The 24,815-nt window shown below is 42.1% G+C and overlaps 2 protein-coding genes across 4 annotated transcripts in view; both read left to right on the top strand.

Moving 5' to 3' along the window:
* Positions 1–8,993, top strand: part of DNAJC6 (DnaJ heat shock protein family (Hsp40) member C6) — a 171,420-nt gene extending 162,427 nt beyond the window's left edge. Inside the window, exons 16-19 of the mRNA XM_065928590.1 lie at positions 293–556; positions 2,748–2,890; positions 4,882–5,058; positions 6,697–8,993. Of these exons, the coding sequence (XP_065784662.1) occupies positions 293–556; positions 2,748–2,890; positions 4,882–5,058; positions 6,697–6,798 (686 nt within the window). The 3' untranslated portion in view covers positions 6,799–8,993. The remainder of the gene's footprint in view (positions 1–292; positions 557–2,747; positions 2,891–4,881; positions 5,059–6,696) is intronic.
* Positions 8,994–12,745: 3,752 nt separating this feature from the next.
* Positions 12,746–23,613, top strand: LEPROT (leptin receptor overlapping transcript). 3 transcript variants are annotated; one of them, XM_065911473.1, is made up of 6 exons: positions 12,798–12,861; positions 15,538–15,618; positions 17,751–17,826; positions 18,853–19,039; positions 19,799–19,923; positions 21,881–23,613. In XM_065911473.1, exons 3-6 carry the CDS (start codon positions 17,798–17,800, stop codon positions 21,924–21,926), a joined length of 387 nt encoding a protein of 128 aa, XP_065767545.1. In that variant the 5' UTR covers positions 12,798–12,861; positions 15,538–15,618; positions 17,751–17,797; the 3' UTR covers positions 21,927–23,613. The 3 variants fall into 3 exon arrangements, with proteins under 3 accessions (XP_065767527.1, XP_065767536.1, XP_065767545.1); XM_065911455.1 differs by lacking the exon at positions 15,538–15,618 and having other exon boundaries at positions 12,746–12,861; XM_065911464.1 differs by lacking the exons at positions 15,538–15,618; positions 19,799–19,923 and having other exon boundaries at positions 12,795–12,861.
* Positions 23,614–24,815: the final 1,202 nt, after the last annotated feature.

Here is a 24,815-nt window from a genome sequence, read left to right as displayed (position 1 = left end):
TGGACGCAGGCCCCAGTTCTGCCACTTTCTGGCTGTGTGACTTTCAGAAAAATCACTTAACTATTCTGAGCTACAGTTTGTTTAACAGAATGAAAAATGGAACTGTTAATACATACCTAAAAATGTCATTGTGAGGATTAAAGGAAAATATATGAATGCAATTTATTTAGCTATTAGGAAGGCTAATTATGCCACTAGTCAAGGGAGGTTCCACTAAAGTCATTGTAAACAGTGAGTTGGGACACAGGAGTTAGAGGCTACTCACAATATTCTGTTTCTGTTTTCCCTTTAGGTGGTTCTTCATTTGCCAGCAAACCTTCCACACCAACTGGATTGGGTGGTGGATTTCCACCTCTCAGCTCGCCACAGAAAGCATCTCCCCAGCCCATGGGTGGAGGGTGGCAGCAGGGGGGTGGCTACAACTGGCAGCAGACACAGTCCAAGCCACCGTCCAGCATGCCCCACTCCTCTCCCCAGAACCGGCCCAACTACAACGTGAGCTTCTCATCGGTGCCTGCGGGCCAGAACGAGCGTGGGAGAGGAGCAGCCAATTTGGGTAAGGGTGATGGTACGGGGCCTGGCTAGAGGGTACCCAGAGGTATGCATGTCTGAAGGAGGAGACAGGAAATTTGGCAGTTTCTGAAGCAGTCTTTGAATTGTAATGACACAGCATGATCCCTTCCAGTGTTGTGCCTGGAGCTCCTAGCTTTATCATTCTCCCAACACACTGTGGTTTTGTAAGTGCTGGCTCACCTGTCTGTCTGTCTGCACTCTGAGACCAAATGGCGGGCAGGGACTGGGTCTTTTTTTTGCCTCATTAGCCTTAGCACCTAGCAGAACACTAGACAGGTAGGAGGCACTAAAGGAATATTGAATGGAAGTGAGTGGAGGGCTGGATGGATCTTGAAGCTGTCATCTCTTTGGAAGAGGGGGTGGAAGACAAAAGTTGGAAACATTTCAAGCGCTGTGTTCACCTTTTCCCTTGGATCCCAGTTAGAGGAGTGGGCATGTCTTGGACATTTGGTCTTGATTATGCTCTGGTTGGTGGATGTCCCTGAGATCCTTGGGTTGCCTATGATGGTTTTTCCCTCTCTTCTGAGAAGAAAGTTAAAAGAACACAAAGTGGCCCAAAAGCTAAGGCCGAAGGATAACTCTGGATGGGATTCTTTCTTTTTTCAAATGGGGTTCTTGATAGCAAGTGAAAAATAATATATTTTTCATAGAAGGGATGGTTACATTTGAATTTTCTAGAAGGCCTGGAATGATATGTTTTACATCTCAGTTGATTTCATTATACCCAAGAATGGAATGTATAGGGACATGATGAGGAAACAGGTCTTTCTATGGAACATGCAAAAGGAAATTCTTCTACTTTTCCTGGTAGCTATAGCTGACATCTTTTGAGGGTTTATTATATGTCAGGTGCTATTCTAAGCAGTTTCCTCATATTGTTTCATACAATCTTCAAACCCTTGTAGACAGAGATCAATAATTTCCTAGGTCCATACAGTTTGTAAGTGACAGAGCCAAGATCTACCAGGGCAATGTGACTCTAGAACCCCTGCCATTCACCACCACACTCTGCTTCTCATGATACTTACATGACAAGGAGTCTTTTTTAGGACTTTGTTAACATCATGTTTGTTCTTTGTTTAGCAGTGGATATTCTCGGGTAATTCCGTAGAGTCATTTGGCTTCCCCTCTATTTTTATTTTGAGTAGATGTGAGGTGAGTGTCGTCAATCAGTAAATATTTATGGAGTATCTTCAGTGTAGAAAACATTGGGGATACAGCTGTGAACAAAACAGACAAAATCCCTTATCTCAGAGCACCCACATCTGAGTGTGTGTGTGACAATGTATGTTCAGAATGCCTCTCAGTATAGGGATGGCAGGTGGGTTTCAAGTCAGACAACAGCTTTGGTTGAAGGCGTGGACTGAATGGACTCTTGTGTTGTGGTTCTGTTTTAACAGCAAACATTTAATAGCCAGGCACTGTTTTGAGCACTTAAAAATATTTAACTCACCAATTTTCACAACAGCCTTATGAGATAAGTCATATTATTAACACCACGCCTGGTTGACAGATGAGGACACTGAGGCAGGAAGATGGTAAGGAACTTGTCCCAAGGTCACATCGCTAATAAAGGCAGAGCTGGAATTCAAACCTGGGGGTCTGTCTCCAGAGCCCTTGCCCTTTGCTACTACCATGCTAGGCTGCTTTTCCAAGCAGATTGATAAAGATTGTGAGGCCAAAGCCAGACTTATGGGAAAAGAGCTCTGTGATGGACTAAAAGTGTCAGCTGAGTATGGGCAGGAAAGCAGCAGTATGCATGCATTTCAAGTACCAAAACCCAGGTCGTAGGCCCATCACTGATGCTAGCTAGTTGTATGACTGGGGCCTGAGGTGGGGAGGGAATAGTGGTTAGAATCATGACCATCCTCATCTGTGAAAGGATGGAATGGTGGACGTGGAATTATGAAATTAGGTTAGTGCAACAACCCAACCTCGAGTCTGAGCTTTGCCATGGACATTGCATGTGATCCTGAACAGATCTCTTAAGTTCTCCAGACTTCACTTTCCTCATCTATAAAATGGACATGACAGTCTCATAGCCTACCCACAGGCTAAGTGAGAGGATTAAGGGGCATAGTACCTGTGAAAGCACTATGCACTATGCCTCTAAGTGTTATGATATTATGTTTATGAGTAAAAACTATAGTAATTTTTAAAATATTATGTTGCAGAAGGGAAACAAAAAGCAGCTGACTTTGAAGACCTACTCTCTGGTCAAGGTTTTAATGCTCACAAAGACAAAAAGGGGCCTCGAACAATAGCTGAGATGAGAAAGGAGGAAATGGCTAAGGAGATGGATCCTGAGAAATTAAAGGTGAGTGAGCCCCTGGCCCACAGTGATTATTGTGTTGTGTGGAACTGTCAGCGTGGGACTAACCTGTAGAAGGTGCCATGTTAGGTTTCTGGCATGCACTGTGTTTCATTTGGTTCTTGTAGTTGTGATTTGAGTACAGCTGTGTCCTTTAATAGAAAAGTACTTTCGGGGAGTGCTGTATGTGCTGTTTCATTTCTTTAATACAGTGCACTTATTCCATAATACATTGTGTAGATTTTTTTCATTTACATTTTCAAATAAGCAATGGCACTCTTTAAGACGTGATCTTATTATTCAGATGGCATTGCAGTCTATGGGTAAGTCATTATGATTTGGTGGTAAGAAGAATGCATTATTTATGTTCTCTGTTTCTGCTTTGGTAGCTTTATATAAGACTAGATTGACTGATGCCCTCAGGATCTCTTCTTTGCTGATAGAGAGAGAGCTATTGATTGATGTGCCTGGGAATTACTCACTCCTGTAATGTTAGACCTGGAAGGTCTGGGAAGGTGAAAGGGAGGGGGGCTAAGGGAAGTGGGGTCTCTGGCGTCTACACTGCTTCACTTCACTTTTAACCAGAGCATTTCTACTTTTATCTGTTTCCGATTCTTGGATGTCTATGTAAGATTTTATTTGGGGAAAGAGAATGTTTCCATATTCTTTTCTTCTAAGGTTTGCAAACCAGTGACTATAACTTCATTGTGTCATAGATGAGAAAACAGAGATGTTACTTCATAGCTGAAGATATTATCTGGAAAATGATTAATTGGGGGACCAAAGGATGGTTATGTTGATGAATGGTGTGAGGTAGTGAAAAAGTTTGTGAAGATCAAGAGAACTGGAAAGTTTGTCACAGACAGGCTGAATTCCGATGTGACAAAATATACTGACACAGTTACAGCCTGGAAGATGAGAGTCTAATCTGGTACTCCAAAACCAGAATGGCACAACCACTCAATGGTACACATGTTGAAAAATATACCACTGTTGTTTTCCGTAATTTGTTGAAGACGTAGAGATACAATTTGCAGTACAATCTATGATACTCAGTTTACATTTGTTGTTCACTTCATGCAGTGTTGTAAAGGTTTTATGTTCCTTCCAAAAATTCTGTGCTCCATCTCAAGAGCCTTTGTATATTAGGTAAACTCTGACAATTTTCTGTAAAAGATAGTGGTTTCTGTCTTTTAAACCATGCTTGGTTATTTAGTTGGTATGGAGTGTTCAATTGTTTGGGAGAGTAGTCATCATTCACTTTGAGCTTCTGTTATGTGCTAACTGCTGATTCATTGTTGCAAACCTTTCAATTTAGTGACCTCATTTGTTCCAACTATGACAATTCAGACTATGAATGGTCATAGTTGGAATGAATGACTAAATGTATTAATTCATTTAACAGACCTTTTCAAGCTCTTTTCCTGCCAGGCATACTGTTTCTGAGTTACAGTGATACGTAAGACACAGTATCCTTCCTCAAACAGGTCTGCCTAATGGCAGGGGAAAGACAAACACACAATTACAGTGAAGTGTAGCACATTTTATGATAGATATATGTTTAAAAGGTAGCCTGGAGAAATTTGTTTTTGTTTTTCCAAGGAATTTGTGTGTGTGTGTGTGTGTGTACATGTCAGACACTCTACTAGACGTAGCAGATAGCAGGGACCCAGATAGACATGATGTGTGCCATCCTGGAGTTCACACTTTGGGAAGAAGTAATTAACTCAGGGGGACCGGAGAGGAAGGAAGGTATTTAGATTTTCAAAGGTGGAACAGTGTGAAATTCCTGAGCAGACTTTTGAAGGCCAGTAAGGAGTTAACCAGAAAGAAGAGGTAGGGGGTGGAGGAAGAAGAGCCGTCCAGGTCCAGGTCGTGGGAAGGCTGACCTCGGCAGGTACCTGATGTTGCTGGAGCTGGAGGGGTTTCCAGAGTCACAGTGGAGACGCTCTGGACTCAGAAGCATTTGAATTTCTTAACTGCCCCTGTGTTTACAGATCCTAGAGTGGATTGAAGGCAAAGAGAGGAATATCCGAGCCCTCCTGTCCACAATGCACACGGTGCTGTGGGCTGGTGAGACTAAGTGGAAACCAGTCGGCATGGCAGACCTGGTCACCCCGGAGCAGGTGAAGAAGGTGTACAGGAAGGCTGTGCTGGTGGTGCACCCGGATAAGGTGAGTCCAGCCCGCCCGCTGCGCCCCTGCAGCTGGCCGGGCCCCCTGTCCTAGGTTTGTAAGTGTGTGTCAAGGAGTCACACTTGCAACTTGCTTCTTATTAGGCCATTTATATGATAAAATAAATTTCATGGGCTCAGAAAGGTACTTAAACAAACAGCTATGCTTGATGACACAGAAGCAAAGAAATCAAGCTATACATTACAAATAATGGAATGAGGGCTTTACTTAAGTATGAGATTTCATTACTGACTAATTTTCAGTGATCAGATAGATGTGCCTGACTTAAGGATGAACTCAGAGTTAGACAGAGGAAAATTTTCTTCTACAGTAATATGGCAGTATATTCAGCCAGGATTATACAGTGAAAAAGCTTTAGAATGTAGTTGGCAAAATTGGTGAGAATCAACCAAATATTGAAAATGGAGCTAAATTCATCACTCTATTGATTGTTAGTTTATGTTTTCACTGAAGTACACACACACACACACACACACACACACACATACATATATATATATGCTCTACACTGTCAGAGACTTCAACCAGTGGATGGCCCGGTTGAGATCACCATAACACACAGAAACCTCCGTGACAGAATTGGGTCACCTGCCATCATATGGACTTTGTTATTGTTGTCTAGTCGCTAAGCTGGTTCCGACTCTTTGCGACCCCATGGACTGTAGCCTGCCAGCCTCCTCTGTCCATGGGATTTCCCAAGCAAGGATACTAGAGTGGGTTGCCATTCCCTTCTCCAGGGGTTCCTCCCGACCCAGGGAGCAAACACGCATCTCCTGCATTGTGGGCGGATTCTTTACTGCTCCACCAGGGAAGCCCCATCATATGGACCATGTCAGTCCTACAGTGTGAGGCTGTGACTGAATCCTACTTGGGAACACACGCTTGAATTTGATGTCTTAGATTTTCGTCTCCCTAAACGTTTGGTGACAATCCAGATAGTATTAAAGAAACGATGTATTTCAGTGACTTGAAGAGAAAGGGGAAGAGCCCAGAAAAATCCACAAACTGTATGCCTGTGTTATGGGTCTCCAAGAAATTTTTTTTTAAGAAATAGAATAATGAGTGTTTCAAAATGCAGTCCATCAATCGGAGCTACGCAGTCATGAGCCTTTGTCATTTGGTAGGTAACTGGAGATGGAGATACATCTTGGGCTGACCGATAAATTCTCTGTTACCTAGTCAGTGACTGATCACTGCTACCATATGTGAATTCCTGGGGGAGGGCTTTGTGGAGAGGTCATAGTCACTAGGGTCATGTAGATGGGGCTGTGAGTTTCCCTAGTGTCTCAAGCGGTACAGAATCTGCCTGCCCATGCAGGAGATGCAGCTTCAATCCCTGGGTCAGGAAGATCCCCTGAAGAAGGAAATGGCAGCCCAATCCAGTGTTCTTGCCTGGGAAATCCCATGGACAGAGGAGCCTGTTGGGCTCCATGGAGTCAGAAAGAATTGGACATGACTTAGCGACCAAACAACAGCAAGATGGGGCTGTAAAAAGAGAAATGGTCTAACAGAAAAAGATTTCAATTACTCAGAGTCCACATATTAGCAATGAAAATTTTAATATAAATAAAATTTTGGTCTGTGGTGTCTAATGTGTATTTTTGTTTTTTTCTGTAGGCTACTGGGCAACCCTATGAACAATATGCAAAGATGATTTTCATGGAGCTCAATGATGCCTGGTCTGAATTTGAAAATCAAGGCCAAAAGCCCTTGTATTAACTTATGAGCTTTTCCGTTTCTGCTGCAGACCTGTGCTAATGCTTCGTGTGTGTCACGGTTCTGAGGTTTTCGCAGGTGAACCAAAAACTCCAGCAATGTGTATCCAGTACTTAACTGTTAAGTTACTCGTGAATTAATTCCTCTTTAATAAGGAATGTGGGTGTTTGTTTTCTCAAGTCCCCACCATAAAAAGTCCAAAACAGGAAAGGAACTTTTAGTCAGATGACCTTGTAGAGTTTTTTACAACATTCCAGCCTGCCCTGTGGGGAGCCTACTCAGCAATTTGTGGGGAAATTGAAAATAGAGGCCACCAAAGGCATAGCACCCATCTCATTGTCTGAGGCTAGGCTAATGAGCCAAAGTTATCATAATAGGATTACATGATGGATTCTAACTAATGGTTTTGAGATTTTCTTGGAAAGATAAAATTTAAGCCATGGCTTTACGTAGATTTCAGGAACATGACCATTAAGGTTTTTTTGTTTTTTTGTCTTTTAATGGAAATTTACTATGGTCTATAGCATAATATTGTACACTTCTTTTGGTCAAGAGGACTAACAGATGTAAAAGAACCTGAACTGTGGAAAGTGATTATGTTATAATCCAGTGACTACTACCAACACGTCCTTCCTGGATAAGCTAAAATTTAGTGAAAATGCTAACTGAAGAAAAATAGGGACGCTAAAGCTGTAGAAATCTGTATTACTGGTCAGAGAGCTGGGCTACTATCTTCTTTTCCCTTTAGAAAGATGTGGTAGCTTGAAGAATGTCTTAATACCATAATAACAACCTGATTTGATGAAACTTCTAATATTTGCCATAAGGCTTAATGCTCCTCCTTTTGCTTAGCAGAGAAAATGCTCTTAGCTGGGAGCAGGTTGTAAGGCAGTTTGGCGTGTTCACAATTGATCAGGAAGACTGTCTAGTATGGATCCCCTGTCCTCCAGCTTTGTGATTGGCTTTGGGAAGGAAATCGATGACAACAGTGACAGGGGCAATTGCAGTGAGAGACAGAGAAAGACCACTTCAGACCAAGTCACGTGGCTTATCAAGACCGGCTGCTTTGAGGAACCAGGTTCCTCTTCCCACCTGGTGAAATAGGACCTCTTGGATTATTACAGTGGGGTTTGTTCTAAAAGTTGCTGGAAGTCCACAGGAATAACAGTTGCACAGGAACATCTGTGAAAATAAAGCAGGAGTGAAACCTTTGCAGACTTCAGACTGGTTGGATTTCAGTTCAGGGTTCTGGCTGTTTCTCACTTTGAGGGGTGAGTGGTTGTTTTCCACGACTTTGGTAGATCTCTTTGGGTGTGCATGTACACAGTGTGCAGAGGGTATTCATACAAAGCAGATGGGCAGAAAGATCTTGATCTAATCTTAAAAGGTTTGTGCTCAGTATCGTGAAAAGCTTTCAAAAATTGTTTTTAAAAGACAATCTTTTTTTGTTGTTTCTTTCTGTTTTTCATTTTCTTGTGGCAAATTGTACTGGAAAAGCAGCATGTCAAAAATACTTTATGTTCTATATACAACTCTCTTCTTTCTCTCTTTCTTCCTTTCTTTTTTTTTTTTTGTTATAAAGGTTCATTATTTATTTTACCTTTTGCTGACAATGTGAAACTCGCCTCAAATATTCTCTTTTTAAATATACAGCTGTAAACTGTTCAAAGTAACCATAAAAAACTAGGTGTTATTAATTAACATATTATAAAATAATGTTTGCAGTATGTGCTTGTCTTATTTAAAATTGGAATGTGAGACATGTTGCTGTGACTTTTTTTCCTCATTCACATCTGTAGATATTGTGTGAACTACAGCATATAATAATAATTAAAAGGATACTATGTGAATGTCACGTACATTTTGAAATGATAGAACTATATTAGCTTGGTATCATGTTTGGATAATTCATCCATGTTCACAGTTTAAAACATCATTAAACATTATGTAATTAGCAATGAGAAAGAATCTTATCTAACTTAAATTTGGGATGCTCCCTATCTCTTTTCCGGATACATTATAATTCTGGACCCCTATTTATCTCAAAACTCTTAACATATGCAGACCAACAGGTTTTCGCATTCCTTTTAAATATTTGGTTGTGACAGAGCTCGTTGTTGATTGGATTCACTGTTTCATTCATGTTTATTGTAATATATTTTTTGTTTTGTAAATATGTTACACTCAACAAAATGTGATTGGTCTAAAATATTTGTAATGTATATTAAAAGGCTGAAAAATATTTATAGAAACATAAGTTATTTTTGCACTCATAGGAATGGGACAACAAGCGTGAATTACACCTTCTGACATTCACTTTTAAGAAAAGTTATGGGGAAAGAATATGCTGCTACTGCTGTACATATAATATATTTGCACCAAAACATAATCTGATAGAATTTCTTGATTTATACTTTAACCACCCCCCTTACCACCGTTGCCTCCATATACAGACACACTTTTGATCATGCTGCATGAATGCTATGTTCCAAAAGGAATCAACACAGAAATTCTGGCTCTAGCTAGGTTATTAATGCATTTATGTGCTGAGGCAAAGAGTTGGATCCTGGGAGTCTGAGACTTTGTTGGAGCAAACAGATCATTTAGATCTTTAAGGAGAGAGGCAGTATGTTTACTTGGAAACCAATGTTGCAAATCAAAAGCATTTGAATTATCATTGCTGTGTCCCAGTCTAGAAGAACCTTCAAATTGGACCCTAGGTGGCGCTAGTGGTAAAGAACTCTCTTGCCAATGCATGAAACGTAAGAGTTGTGGGTTCCCACCCTGGGTGGAGAAGATGCCCTGGAGTAGGACATGGCAAACCACTCCGGTATTCTTGCCTGGAAAATCCCGTGGACAGAGGAGCCTGGCAGACTATAGTCCATGGGGTTACAAAGAGTCAGACACAACTGAAGCGACTTAGCACGCTACTGATGAAACACTGTCTAAGGAATGAACATGCAAGTTGAATTCCAGAGCCAGTTATCACAGCAACAGGACAGTTTCCCTGCTGAAAACATCGACTGGGGAATTTAGGTCAAATAGACAGGTTTTGGTTGTTCTATGATCTAAAATGGGGAACAGTTCAAGTGCTGATTTTCTGACTTCAGATTTAAACTCTTTGGGGTTTGATCTCAGCTTTCCTACTCAGTAGGTACCATCTGAGCCTCAGTTTTCTCATCTGTAAAGTGAAGATAATAAAATCTGGTTCATACTGTGAGAATTGAATGCAAGGAGAGAATATAAAAAATTTATCCTAAGAGATCCTGTTTAGTCCTAGTCAGTCTGACAGAGGACGTAATCTTATATTTCCAAGTAACACACTGACAGCATGTTGGGAAAGGGTTTGAGGTCTAAGGTTTTACTTTCTGATTGAAAGTCTTCTTTATTCTTGAGGAAATACAGAATGGGATAGCAGAAGAACAGTTTTTCAGTGAACCACTGGTAAGAGAAAAGCAGATTTTCTCAGAAGATGGTTAAAGCCTCTGGCAAGATGGCTAAGTTCCTCTTTAAAGTGTTTCGTAGGAACAGTTTCGTAGGAACAGTTTCGTGGGAAGAACAGCTGGTGTGGGCAAGAAAGTTACTGGAGACAAATACTGTCTCTCCTTCTTTCTGATTCTAGACATCACCCTGGGGCACACTCCTCAGCTTTTTGCTTCTCGCCATCTTCCAGTTTCTTATGGCTAAGCCCAGGGCACTCAAACCAAGCTTTGCCTCTGAAGTGTCACTTTTCTCCAAATCATTTCTTTTCTGTGGGACTGGCCTTGGGGTGATATGGGGGCTCCAGGAAGCCCTTGTGTATGGTTTCCTACACACCTGGTACTGGCTCAGTCTTGCAGTCATGTCCAACTCTTTGCAACCCCATGGACTGTGTAGCCTGCCAGATTCCTCCATCTATGGGATTCTCCAGGCAAGAATATAGAAGTGGGTTGCCATTTCCTCCTCCAGGAGATCTTCCCAACCCAGGGATCGAACCCAGGTCTCCTGGACTGCAGGTGGACTTTTACCATCTTCTGCCACCAGGGAAATCACACACACTTGGTAGGTGGTTGGGAATCGAAGGGAAGATGTGAGATTTGACCCCATAGAAAATCCTCATCAGTTAAGGAGAATTTTCCTCACAAGTGCAGCTTTGCATTTTAGGAAGGGAGTTTAAAAAAGGGGGCTTCCCTGGTAGCTCAGTGATAAAGAATCTGTCTGCAATGCAGGAGACGTGTTTTCGATCCCTGGGTTGGGAAGATCCCCTGGAGAAGGAAATGCCAACCCACTGTAGTATTCTTGCCTGAGAAATCCCATGGACAGAGGAGCCTGGCTACAGTTCCATGGGGTCGCAAGAGTCAGACACGACTTAGTGACTGAACCACGATCACCACCAAGGGAGCTAAAAACCCAGGCTGCCAGGGTTTGGGTGGTGGGCAGTTTTCCCTGCCACCCAATACAGGGAGCTCCGCATAGGGAAAGAGAGGTTCTCAGTGATCTTGGATAGATCCCAGGCTACAAAGTAAAGAATGCAGTGTAACTCTGGATCTGCAAGTTGTGCAGTGAGCCAGGGACTAGCAACAAAGTTTTTTAATAAGTGTACTTTCTATCTAGGAGGAGAAATGGGAGGAGCTAGAAACATAAACTCACAAGTAATTAAATGTGTTGAGACAATAATATGTTCAGTGTACAATTTAAAAAAGGAAACCAAGCAGGGGTCCTGGAAGGTAGTGGTGGTGAGAATTTGTGTTTCTATAGTCGGGGGAACCTGGATTCCCCAGAACTCCTTTAGCTTTCAGTCCTGTTGAAAATTTTTAAAAAGTGAAAGAAAAGGAGCAGCATCATAAGGTGTAGGAGTTCTCAGCTAGAAAAAGGGATAAATGACTCATAATCCAACCTTCTCCAAAGAGTTGTGTGAGCAGTGAAGTCCTAGCCTTTCTGGGCCTCTTTCTGTAAAGGTAAAATGAAGCCTTTGGACCAGATGGTTTTTAATATCTCTTCCAGATTGTACCCACGAAGCCAAAACTCTCTGTCCTGTGAGCAGAGTACGAAGTGGTCCTGTGAAGTCTAAACTGGCCTTGCTTGCCTGCAGACCTTGAGGCCCAGGATATAGAAATAATAGCTGTTTATTTAAATGTACATGAAACCCTCAAGCACAAAATAGCTTGTTTTTTGTTTCTATAGATAAACCTGAGTGTAAAGGAGAAAACGCTAGTGCCCGAAAAGTGCTAAAGTTGGTATTAAGCAAGGAAGGCAGACATATGACAGGACCCTTGGGGCCTCTTCTCTGGGGTCCCCATCTCCTCCTCCGCCACAGCTACGTACACGCAGACAGGCACACAAAGGCAGGCTGGGCCTTAGAGAATGTAACGCCAGAGAAAGCGGGTATCCCTGCTCTACCGACTGTCATTTTCCCCCTCCCCTCTCTATTTTCGCCATCCTCACGCAGAAATTCCTTGCAGCCAGGAACAGCGGTTCCCGCCCTTCCGTGCTACGGTGGACGCGTCCCCGGGGGAGCTCTGAGCCGCGGACCCAGCGATTCGGCGGAGCCGGGGTTCCGGCCAACCGAAGGAAAGGAGGAGCGTGGGGCAATTTGGGGGATTATGCAGAAGCTCAGGACCTAAGGGAGCAACGTCGCCGCTATCCTGAGAAAGCGGGTTTGCGGTGCACTCCCATCAGCGTGACGGGTGGGTAGGTGCGGGGATCTCCTTGGCTGGGCGGGAGGAGATGCGGGCCGGTCTGGGAGGCTTCTGAGCGGCGGGGACAGGGGCGGGGCTCTGAGTGTGGGGGGCAGAGACGAGCAGGGGCGTGGCTCTGAGTGTGGAGGGCTGAGACGAGCAGGGGCGTGGCTCTGAGTTGGGGGGAGGGGGCAGAGACGAGCAGGGGCGTGGCTCTGCGTAGAGGGGGCGGGGCCCTGAGTGGCTAGGCCCGGGGAGATCGGAATTGTCAGGGGCGGGGCTCTGCGAGGCGGGGCGGGCTCGCCAGCCTAGGTACGGCCCTGGGCCGGGCCTCGGGCGGGGCTGGGGCCGTGGCAGGAAGCCGGAAGCAGCCGCGGCCCCAGCTCGGGAGACATGGCTGGCGTTAAAGGTACATCCTAGGTTCCTAGCTCGCTGGTCCTGCGGTGGGGTCGCCGCCTTGACTCTGGGCTAATCCTGGAGCTGCGCCTTCAGCGCGTAGGCTGGAAAGGCCTCCCCAGACGTGCCATCGTCCCCTCCTTTCCCGGTGGGAAGGAGTTCGCCTGCTTTCTTCGCTCCTTGGGGTGCGGGTGGAGGCGTATTTGGGGGAACCTCAACCTTTTTCTGCAAGGCTACTAGTCTTCACTCTTTCGCCAGGCGTGTCTGGGTCGCTGCAGGCGAAGCCCTCTCCGGGAGCATTCCTTCCCTGGGAATCACCGGCTAGCCCGGGTGGGGCTCACCTTCCGGATTGCTTCCCAGTTCCTCGGGAAGCAGTTCCCACCCCCTCCTCTGCCTAGGTTTAAACTGGGCTTTCACTTCCCGTCATGTTCACCCTAATGCCTCTCCCCGCTTTTCCTGCCACTTTGCCGAGTTTCCCACTTATCCAGATAAGCCATTGTCTCCAGTGTTCTCGGCATTAGAACACTTACCATCTGTCGTGTAACAATTGGGCAGAGTTGGCTGCAGGCGGGTGTCAGCGAAAAGCACCCTGAAATGCTATGTTTGTCTTAATTGTAGAGAGTAGATTAGGTGGGATTTTACCATTACTTTCATCAGTGTTTATTCATTTATGGACAGACAAGAAGGTGGTGTTTGTATAGTGCTTTAAAAAATGCAGATGTAGTTTATTTCCAGTATCGTCTTAATTTCAGGTGTACAACACAACTATTCAGACACACGCACATGTATTCTCTTCCCTTATAGTTTATTACAAAATACTGAATAGAGATCCCTATGCTATACAGTAGGTCTTTGTGTAGTGGGGCTTCCCTGGTGGCTCAGAGGGTAAAGTGTCTGCCTGCAATCTGTGAGACCTGGGTTCGATCCCTGGGTCGGGAAGATCCTCTGGAGAAGGAAATGGCAACCCACACCAGTACTCTTGTCTGGAAAATTCCATGGATGGAGAAGCCTGGTAGGCTACAGTCCATGGGATCGCAAAGAGTTGGACACGTCTGAGCAACTTCACTTTGTGCAGTGTTTTTGCATGGGACAATTGATTTAAAAAAGCAGGGGGATACCAAGAACACCCGTTCCCTCATCTGTGCACCTTCAGAGTGAAGGGGAACGCCAAGCAGTGGGAGAGATTATTGGAAGGCCTCCTGTTGGTTTGGTAGGACCCACCCCATTAGATGTCTAATCTTTTGAATAGTGTAGGATAACTTGTTTCCGTGTTGGAGCTCCTGTCCTTGAAATTTGTACACAAAGATCTTCCCTCCTTAGTTAATCAACATATGCTGTAAACATGCATACGGGTATATTTGTACACATGCATGTGTTTGCTATGAAATTTACACTGCTAACAGTGTAAACTGTTAGCAGACATATTTTAAAATTATTTCTGGAGGACTTTTATATTCAGCATTAATTTAGTAAACATGATTTACTTGGATAGTGTCCATTTTGTAATATTCCATTTGAGGCCAGTGCAGAAAACCGATAAGAAGTAGCACCACTGCGCTGTGTTTAGTTGTGTCTGGAAACTATCAAATAATAATGTTTATGTGTGAATGTGTTAGAAATTGCATTGTAGTAAAAAAAGAAAATAAGTTATGAAATGGGAAAGGACGAAGGAAGGTTTTTGCACATAATTTAACTTTTAAAGAAGGACTGCTGTGTGCCTGAGGCTTGACATAAAAAGGTTAAATGAGCAGTTATTGTGTGACAGGGCTGGAACTAATTGCGCTACTGTTTAAATGTCTAACGTGTGCTCAGATACAGTGTGAGGACAAAGATGGTGTTGTAGGCTGACTGTATCCCCCAAATAAGTACATTCAAGTTCCAACTCCCCAGTATCTGTGAATTTGACCTTATTTGGAAATAGAGTCTTTGCAGATATAATCAAGTTAGGATGATAAGGGATTAGTTGGACTCTAACCCAATGACTAATGTCCTTAAAAGGGAGATTTAGACATGGATACATATAGGAAGAACACCATAGGAGGACAGAGGCGGAACTTGGAATGATGCAACTGTGAGCTAGAGAGCAGCAAAGATGGCAGTCAACTGCTAGTAGTTAAGAAGAGGCGAGGAAGGAGTCTTCCCTTAGAGTCTTCAGAGGGAGCAGATGTCTTTTCTAGATATGAGAGAGTAAACTTCTGTTCTTCTAAGCCACCCAGTTTGTGATACATTTTTAATAGCAGGCCTAGGAAACTAATACAGATGGCATTACTGAACCCTGCTCCAGGGAGGAAGAGGACCAGTTTCCCAAAAGAGGCATTCCCGGCTCTGATTCTAAAAGGATCAATAAGACTTCACCTGGCAAAGGACTGGGGAGAGGGCAGAGTTTGTTCTACTGGAGAGAACATGTGACACCGGGCAGAGGTGCGCCTCCAGTGCTAGAATAGCTCATAGGCTGTGAAAGCAACTGAAGGGGTGAAGCCAGCTTTGTATATCTGAGAGGTCACTGTCTGCTGTGTGGAGGATAGATGGGAAGAGTCATGAGGTGAAGGCAGGCCTGAGATGATAAGGGTTTGCACACAGATGATAAGTAGCTCATGGCACCAGAGAAGAGGTGATTGTCTTAGTCCTTTAAGGCTGCTAGGGCAAAAATACCATAAGCTGGATGGCTTAAATAACATTTGTTTCTTAGTTCAAGAGGCTGAGATCTCCACAATCAAGGTGCCAGCAGATTTGTTGTCTGGTGAAGGCTTGCTTCCTGGTTCCTAGACAGGTATCTTTTCACTGTGTCCCCACACAACAGAAGGGGTTCGGAAGCTCTGTGGAGTCCCTTTATAAGGGTCCTAATCCTGTCATGACCTAATCACCTCCTACAACCATCTCACTGGATGTTAAAATTTAATATATGAATTTGGGGGGTGGGGACATAAACACTTAGTCTTTTGCAGTGGGTTTGAGTGAGGTCTGGGAGATTGAGTCACCTTGACTTACTGATTTTCTAGAAAATGGAGTGTAGGGCTTGTATTGGTCTTTCAGGATAGAACCTTGGAAAGGAAGAAGTGTGTGTTTGGGAGGAGAAGGGGAGACATTTCAGTTTTACACATGTTGAAGTTGAGTTCTATGTTGACTACCCAGAGAAGTCCAGATTGGAGTTGGAGGTGCAGGCCGAGTTCTTAGGAGTTACTTCAAACTGCAGCATTTGATGTAGCTGGGTCCTTGTGGTACCAGGGAGCTTTGTGTTGAATGCAGTGTCCCAGCAAGAGTGGGGAGTGATAAGAAAGATGAATTTGGATTTCTGGTTAGCTCCAAGTTTAAGAGATGGCCGAGGATGCAATTCCTAAAAAAGAAAAAGGAGGTTAAGAGCATCAATTGGAGATACAGTTGTGAACTTTGAGTGATTGGTGTCCCAGAACAGAAGGAAGAGGTCTATGAATGGTCTCTGAATGGTCTCCTGTAGAACAGAGTGGTGCAGGTGGTTAGGCAAGGCAGGGGACAGAACCAAAGAGGAAAAGATAATCTGTAGTGAAACAATATGGGAAAGTTACTTCTGTCCATTTTTCCCTCCCAAAAGTGACATGTACTAAATGGAAAAATATATAAAACTTACAGTCCTTCCTTGTCCTCTAACATCTGTATACTCCCGGATGTTTTTAAAAATCACCTAGGAATTTTAAAATTTCCTATAAAAGTCTCCGCAGATTGCCTCTTTTTTTTTTTTTCCAGATTGCCTCTTAAAGTAAAAGGAAGCAATCCAAATGTTAGTTGGTTTACCTAATGACTAATTTTGAGTATTATGGATTTTTTTCCAGAGGAGTATTCGAATAACTAAGTATCCTCTGCTTGTGATTGCTACCTTTACTGAAGACCGTTGCTGAAATGAGCAGATACTTACATCAGTATTTGCTTACTGAGCGCCTACCTTTGCCAGTCATTTACAGATTATCTCATTTGAGTCCCATAAACTCCTTAATAAGTTGGCCTCATTATTCCCATTTTACAGCTGAATAATCCGGTTTAAGGAGGTTCAGCTTCTACCATAGTCACACAACCAGTCAGTGACAGAGTTACCAACATGAACCCATGTTGGTGACCCAGAGCAACGCAAGATTTTTTAAACAACTCTGTTATTCTCTCACTCAGCAGTGAACAAAGCAAACACATTTCTACCTCCTCAAAGATTAGTGTCCAACAGATGCAGGGAATCAATATTCAGGGGATACTAGTTGGGAAGCATTTTCTATGAAGACGCGAAAGTAATCTTCAAATACTTGAAGCCCTGTGGTATGGGGAGGCACAATGATCAAACGGTGTATATTACAGGGTATATATATATATACTGTATATTACAGGAAGGCAGTTTGGGGTACAGTTTAAGGATAGAGGGTTTTCAATATCTGAAAACTGTCAAAATGAAATAATCTGCCTCAGGAGATAGTGGGTTTCCCTTCACTGGTATTGTTATCAACTGGCTGGCTGGCCTCTTAGCATGGGTATTAGGGAATTCATACATTATACAGGGGCTGAGTACTAGAAAGCCTTGAGCTCTTTCTCCACCTAAAGATTTAAGAGTAACAGACATACGCTGTCATTTGCTAGTCAATGTAACATCAACCAATGAAATAAGTAAATCTCTTTCAATGAAATAAGCATTTTTTTTGTTAAAAAATTTAAAATTGAGGTATAATTCACATATCAAAAATTAGCCTTTTTAAAGTGTAAAATTCTTCACACTCTAAAAATTCTTAAAGTGGTTTTTAATACATACACAAGGTTGTACAGCCATTACTACTTTCTAATTCCAGGACATTTCATCCATCCCAGAAGAATCCTCCTCCATTCCTCTCCCCCCTCCCCAAGTCCCTGATAACCATTGGAACCTATAACTCTTGATTTTATTTTTCACAGCTCTTGTGGCATTATCTTTCAGTGGGGCTATTGGGCTGACTTTTCTGATGCTGGGATGTGCCTTAGAGGATTATGGGTAAGTTATTTCAGAAAGAACTATTCTTTTTATGTCTTTGTCACTATTAGTATGGGTGTTAGAGAGTTTGGTCAATTTAGCACCAAGCTCTAATGCATGAATTAATAAAGCCCAAGTTACAAACCCAGTCCCTTAGTTAGTTGTATTTGTGCAGAGAAAAGCTCTTTTCAAAATTGATGTGTTCATTTAATGAGAACTTCATTTATTGAAGACTTCCTCTGGACCAGCTAGGGATACAAGAATGAAAGAATGATGAGATGCAGTCTTGTCCTCAGGGAGCTTACAGTTCTAGTTTTGAGTGAGAAACAGGCAGACAGTCCACTCAGGAGAGATGTTACAAAGTACAGTGAGAGCTTCGAGAAAGGGAACCTGAGTTAAAGTCAGGGAAGACTGCATATAAGAGGTTGTCCTTAACCTAACTTTGTGGACAAATAAGTTTATCAGGTCGATGAGTCAGGAGAGGGCATTCTAGGCAGGAGTATTTGAGAAATAGAAAAGCTAATGTGGCTACAGATGAAGCGAATGAGGGAAGATGGCACGGAATGAATGGAAGAAGTTGGCCAGATCATGTGAGGCTTTGTAGGCCGGGGCAAGGAATCTTGAGTTGTACTCCAAGAAATTGAAAGGTTTCCATCCTGCACACACTCAGATCATTTCTATTGAATGAACATGTGCAAGGCACTGTGCTATGTTCTATATGGAAAGCAAAGATGACTAAATTAGGATTCTGTCCCTAAAGAAACTACAGCTCAGTAATCCAGAAAACCTTAAAGATTCTAGATTTTACATTGTGTCATTGTTTCTTAACACAGTATAAGCTGTCTGCATATTAATGTACTAGTAATTTTTAACCATCACTACTACTCAGCTGTTCCTGGAAAATAATCATCTCATGCACTAATGTTGACAACTGAATAAATGTTGACCTAGACATTTAAAATAATATAAACTTTGAAACAGTAGTGTATCTTTAATTATGATGTAGCTAACTTTTCCTTTTGGCTTTCTCCTGGGTCCGACCAACAGCGTTTACTGGCCCTTGTTTGTCCTGATTTTCCACGCCATCTCTCCCATCCCCCATTTCATTGCCAAACGAGCAACATATGACTCCGATGCGACAAGCAGTGCCTGTCGGGAACTGGCTTATTTTTTCACTACAGGAATTGTTGTTTCTGCCTTTGGATTTCCTGTTATTCTTGCTCGTGTGTCTGTGGTAAGTCTTGTTGTCTATTGTTTTGCCCAGCTATCGCCGAGGTTACTTCATAGGCCTGTGTCTGGAACCACAGTTTCATTTCCACTGCTTAGACTTAATACTCAAAGCCAGACATATTTTTAGTTTCTGTATTCCCCTGATTTAGATCTATCTGTCAGTATCTTGCACATACTTTCAGAATGCTTTCTTTGTTCCTCTTGCGACTTTTAGCCAGACCAAGTGATTTCTTGCTTTTTCTGTTGTAAGCTATTTTCTGAAATTATTCTGAAATCCTCACTTCTTTTTGTAGGGCAATCCAGAGACTCATGTAGCAATACTTTTCTAGTTCCAAAATAAACATCAAAAGGGGTCCTGGTCACTTAATACCAGTGTGTGTGTGTGTGTGTGTGTGTGTGTGTGTGTGTGTGTGTGTGTGTGTGTGTGTGTGTGTGTGTGTGTTGGTGGTGGGGTTGTTCCCTACACTCTTAAGGAGCAATTCTTTCACTCCAGTGTGTGTGTGTGTGTGTGTGTGTGTGTGTGTGTGTGTGTGTGTGTGTGTGTGTGTGTGTGTGTGTGTGTGTGTGTGTGTGTGTGTGTTGGTGGTGGGGTTGTTCCCTACACTCTTAAGGAGCAATTCTTTCACTCCAGTGTGTGTGTGTGTGTGTGTGTGTGTGTGTGTGTGTGTGTGTGTGTGTGTGTGTGTGTGTGTGTGTGTGTGTGTGTGTGTGTTGGTGGTGGGGTTGTTCCCTACACTCTTAAGGAGCAATTCTTTCACACCAGGTGAGGATCCTACACTTCAGTTCAAGTCTGATTCCATCTGCCTGGAGACAGCAGCAGATTCTACTGTTTCAGGGCTCTACTGTTTCAAGACTACCTCCCTCTTCAGATGCCAATCACAAGTCCAGGTTGTTACCCATGCTTCTGACTGACTGGCTTTAAATCAGAGCTTTCCACCGTAAAGATAATCACTCTCATCACTTACAAAGTTTCAAGGATTTTAGAAGCTCTGTGCAGAAAGTAGGGACTGATCAAATATATATTTCTTAATATAAATCACAACATCATACCCAATTCTTTTCCTCCAAATAAGATCGTGGACATAATTCTCAACACCATAGTTACATATTGAGGGAAAACTATATAGCTACTGGAAGATACAGTGAGTAATATGACATCTTCATATTGTCAATGAGAAAATTAATGACTCACTCACTCAATCAATCAATCAAAGAAATGGAAAATTTTATTTGCCCCAACCTGAGGATCCTACCCCAGGAGATGACTGTTCCTCCTGTAAGAGATCAAACCACAGTTACATAAGTTTTAGAGACAAATGGTTATATGTCAAGTGACATACTATTGATCATTCACACAATCCAGATTGGTGTGTATAGAGTGATCAGTGGGTCGTAGGTCATCGTGGCCCCTACATCGTTAAGAAAGAAGATTCTCTCCTAAGCAGTTATGACCCTTTATGAGATTAGGAAGGAATGTTAAGAAGCAATATTATCTCCTAAGGAGGTCTGGTTAATACAGATGCACATTACACAAAGGGGAGGGACAAGAAGAGAAAATTTTATGTTTAATTTTTTCTTGTCTTGCCATAAAATATGCACTTTATTTAATCAGTATCCAATATAAAGTTTTTATCTCCAAAATACACATTATGGGTATAATTTATCCAGTTCTTTGACATTCACTGTCTTCCATACTATTTGCTTTTATTTCCCCCAATTACATACTGGTTCAATTTCATGAGACTCTTATTTGGGACACTGAATATCAGACTCACACAAGGGCTGTTTATTCATAGAGTAAACAGAGCATATGCTGTTTGTAGGACACTCGTAATAAGAGCCTGTTCTCAAAAGCCTGATGGGTAAGTATTGTGTAAGGGTACTATATGTGGTCATTAAAATGATCAGAATGCCATAGGAGCACCAAGAAGAGAGAAATTACACCTGGTTATTTGATGTGGCTTCTATGGATAAATACTATTTTGATTAAAGTAGAAAAGACAATAATAAGGAATGGTACTCAAATGCAAAAATTAAATGTATGGACTAAAGAGTAGTCCAATATGATGGAGCAAAAAGGGAGTGGTTGAGATTGAGGCTAGAAAGGCTGGGGAAGCCTGAGTGGGGAAGGTCTGGAATGCCAGGCCAGTCTGAATTCTGTCGAGATAACAGAAGCACAGAAGGTTTTTCAATGTAAAATTGTCACGATCGTATCCCTCTTGTGCCTTAGACTAGTACTTCCTAAATTTTGCTCTAAGGATTTCTATTTTTACCTTTCAAATACTGCATCATGTTTTATGAAAAAATTTTCACTGATGTTCTCTGCTTGTTAAAATATGCCCACTAGAGGGTACTCTTATCCTCAACTGTGCCTCTGGAAAACCATCTGCCACGCTGGAAAGCTCATTTTAGTTGCATCCAGAGTATTATTTAAAATCTTTTGCCTGGAAAAGAAACAAATCAATCTGTAACTATCCAATTCCTATCTTCATGAAAAAAAGGCAATATATCCAGGACTTCCAGTAACCAATATTGTAATTGGACCCTTACTAATCTTGCTTTGTGTATTTTACTGAAGGCAGTCATTGTCTCATGAAAACAAGTAGAGAAGTATGTCTAATGGGGAAAATGTTAAGGATGATACCAGACTTAATTAACAAGCGTCACGAAGTGATTAGACTAATTACTGAACTGTTCACTGTCTCCTGCCTATTATATTGTTAAGCCTTTTAGCAGTTTTATTTAGTATTTCATTGGATGTTTCTGACGCAGAAAATAATATATATGCAAAGAGTACAGTATAAAGTAAAGATTTAATCCTCTTTTTAATCCTCTTGTGTTTCAGATCAAATGGGGAGCCTGTGGCCTGGTGCTGGCAGGCAATGCAGTGATTTTCCTTACAATTCAAGGTTTCTTCCTTGTATTTGGAAGAGGAGACGATTTTAGCTGGGAGCAGTGGTAGCCCCTGCTTTATCCTGATAAAATGCATTTAATTTCTTAGAATTCATGTTGTATGTATATGTGTGCACATGTGGCCTTTTACTATGAAATTTAATACGCTGGTGTTTTATACCTTTGTAATCATGTTCACTTTAAGGAGGACTACAAGGGGAAAAGTTTAGTTTTATTCCCAACCAGTAGACTTCTCCATTCACTCACGTTGAGTTATGTTGTTCAGCTGTTCATATAGTCATAGTATGGTGCTGTCAGAAAATACGTCAACATACATTTGCCCACTCTGTGCCACGCCTCCACCTGTAGCCCAGGGATGCGTTTGGGTGGGTCTATAACACTGGGGTTATCTCAGCTCTCCTCAGGACTTCCAGCATATACTTGTGGCCCCGTCTTTGTGTTGCAGACTCTTGCTTCTCAAAGTATGGTCCATAGACTAGGAGCATCAGCATCTCAAAGTGTGGTCCATAGGAGCTTAACTACAAATGCAGAACCTGTGGCCCCACCTCCAGCCCAGCTCACTTTGGTGAGCTCCCAAGTGAATCCTATGCACATGAAAGTCTGAGAAGCATGTTCATGAAGAAATAAGCATTGCTGTCCCCTTGGTTGAACCACTTAGCCTGAGTGGGCATTAGCTGCTTGTAAAAAGCTGTTTCCCCTTCTGCTCATGTTGAGGCCTAGTTCAGATTCTCCTTGGTTTGTGCAGTGTCCAAACCCATAATTTATAGGCTGTTCCTCAGGTTTGGGAAGTGTTCTCAGTACCGAACAGCCATGGCTTCACGTTGTCTGAAAAGCAAATGCTGTCTTCATGGTGGAGGGGATCAGAGCCCCTGCTGGGCGACAGTGGATGGAGGCTGGACTGGGACTGTCCCCTGCTTCAGCAGGACGGGGAGGAGTGGACGAGTAATACTGTTTACTTTCCCTTTATAGTCGACATTTCTCCCCACGTCTTTCCCTGTGCTGTTCCCCACCCACCTTCACCAGTCCCCCTAACCCCCCAAAAACACACTCCCAGCAGTTCTGATTGGCCTGCACTTCTTTATGGCTCAGCTTCTCCTTTCTACAGAGACATGGAGCCAAGTAAGCAAGCAGAGGGTGAGCTGCTTAATTTTATTTACATGTGATGTACTTATTGTCTTCCGTGTCCTATAAGGACTTTTAATAACACTTTATGCCAGTTTTAAATGAATCATTGAGAATTAATGTCATCCTAGGTTTTGTAATCACAGATTTTCTAGCTCAACTTTTTGTCCAAGACCTATCGAGAAAAGGAATTATTGGAACTAGAACCACTTGATTAGACTATAAGCAATGGTTTTAAAGCATTATTAATGTGTGATAACTGACATACATTCAAAACACTGAAACCTTGACGTTTGTAACCCCTTTGTATTCTGGAATGATGCTGGGACCAGAAAAATGATACTAAAATGATAATGTGCAGTGATATTTAGCCTTGTATGTGATCTTATGTTTTCAATGTATTGTGTACTTATAGACTTGTTAAAGTTGTTATTTCCAATATTTATACTAGAAAAATTGTATAGACACTTTATGATTTTAACCAGCATTTTTAATAACACTTGCACTTACTGTATTGTAATAAACTTCACTTTTAACACAAAAGTTTAACTAAAAGTCTTTATTCTGATGTTGATTTTCATAAATGGTAACCAAAAAATGAAAATTTCTTGGTGTTCTGAAATGTGCAGTTTTAAGCAATAATCTGTCCTGCATTAGAATAATAGCAATAAGTTGTAAGGTACCATTTTGGGTGTGTAGTTGGCTTGTAATAGATTTTCTTTTCCTAAGATGGAGATATTGTTAATACTACCTTTTGCAAAAGTTCCTTTGTTGCTTATACACTTTTAAAATTATCAATGTAGCTTAATGTGTAGTCTTCAAGCATTGCTTCTTGATAATATTTCCAGGATGATATAAAGTCCTTCAATATAGAGTATTTGTAGTTATTCCCTACTAATGGAATGGTTTATTGAAGTGATAGGTTATTGGATTTGCTAAGTGTCTGAAACAGAGGCATTTATTCTGCAACACTTAAGTGTCATTTAAGTAATAAACATCAGTATTATTTAAGAAATAAATGTCAGTAAGAAGTATTGCTTGATATGAATGTATAGTACAAAAGTTTCATCTTGGTAAACCAAATCTTTGGCACTTTTTTCATCCTTATAAAAAGTTCATTTTTCCCCCTTTATATAATGCAATATGTTTTGGAAATTCAAAGCACATTAATTATATTCCAGAACAGAATGCACATAAAGAATTGCCCAGAAGTCTGTAGTCTTATGAAGAAATTTTCTATCATGTTCCAAACAACTGGCTTACATTTTGAAATGCTTTTCCCACAGAAACAATATTAGGAATGCCAGACCCTAACATAGCTGACCTTTAATACTCAAGGTACCTGCCTGAGTTTGGGTCTTGGCAGTGGGGTCGTGTTGATCTCGAGTGGCCTTGGTCTGCAGCAGCCTGAAGCAGGGCTTTGGCTCCTGGCCAGAGACTGAGGTCAGGTTGTGGAGGTTGAGAACACGGAATCCTAGTCACTAGACTAGTGCTCAGTGACAAGGCCTTGGCCCTTTGGCTTTTAGAAAAACAGTTCCCACAAAGATAGTAATGAAACAGAGTGTTTATTAGGAAGGAAAAAGAGTCCAGTACGTGTGGATAGACACACAGGTGGGCTCAGAGTCATGCCCTCGTTGTGGTTTGAATCAATGGGGCACTTCTGCCAGTTTTCCTGTGGCCAATCCTTTTGATTTGCCTGGTTCTTTAGTCCATGTTTGATATGTCTCAGGGTCCTCCCATGTGTG

This window comes from Muntiacus reevesi, chromosome 1 (assembly GCF_963930625.1).
Source record: "Muntiacus reevesi chromosome 1, mMunRee1.1, whole genome shotgun sequence".
Lineage (NCBI taxonomy): Eukaryota > Metazoa > Chordata > Mammalia > Artiodactyla > Cervidae > Muntiacus > Muntiacus reevesi.
Note: the sequence above shows the minus strand (reverse complement) of the source record. Positions and strands in the feature narration are given on the sequence as shown.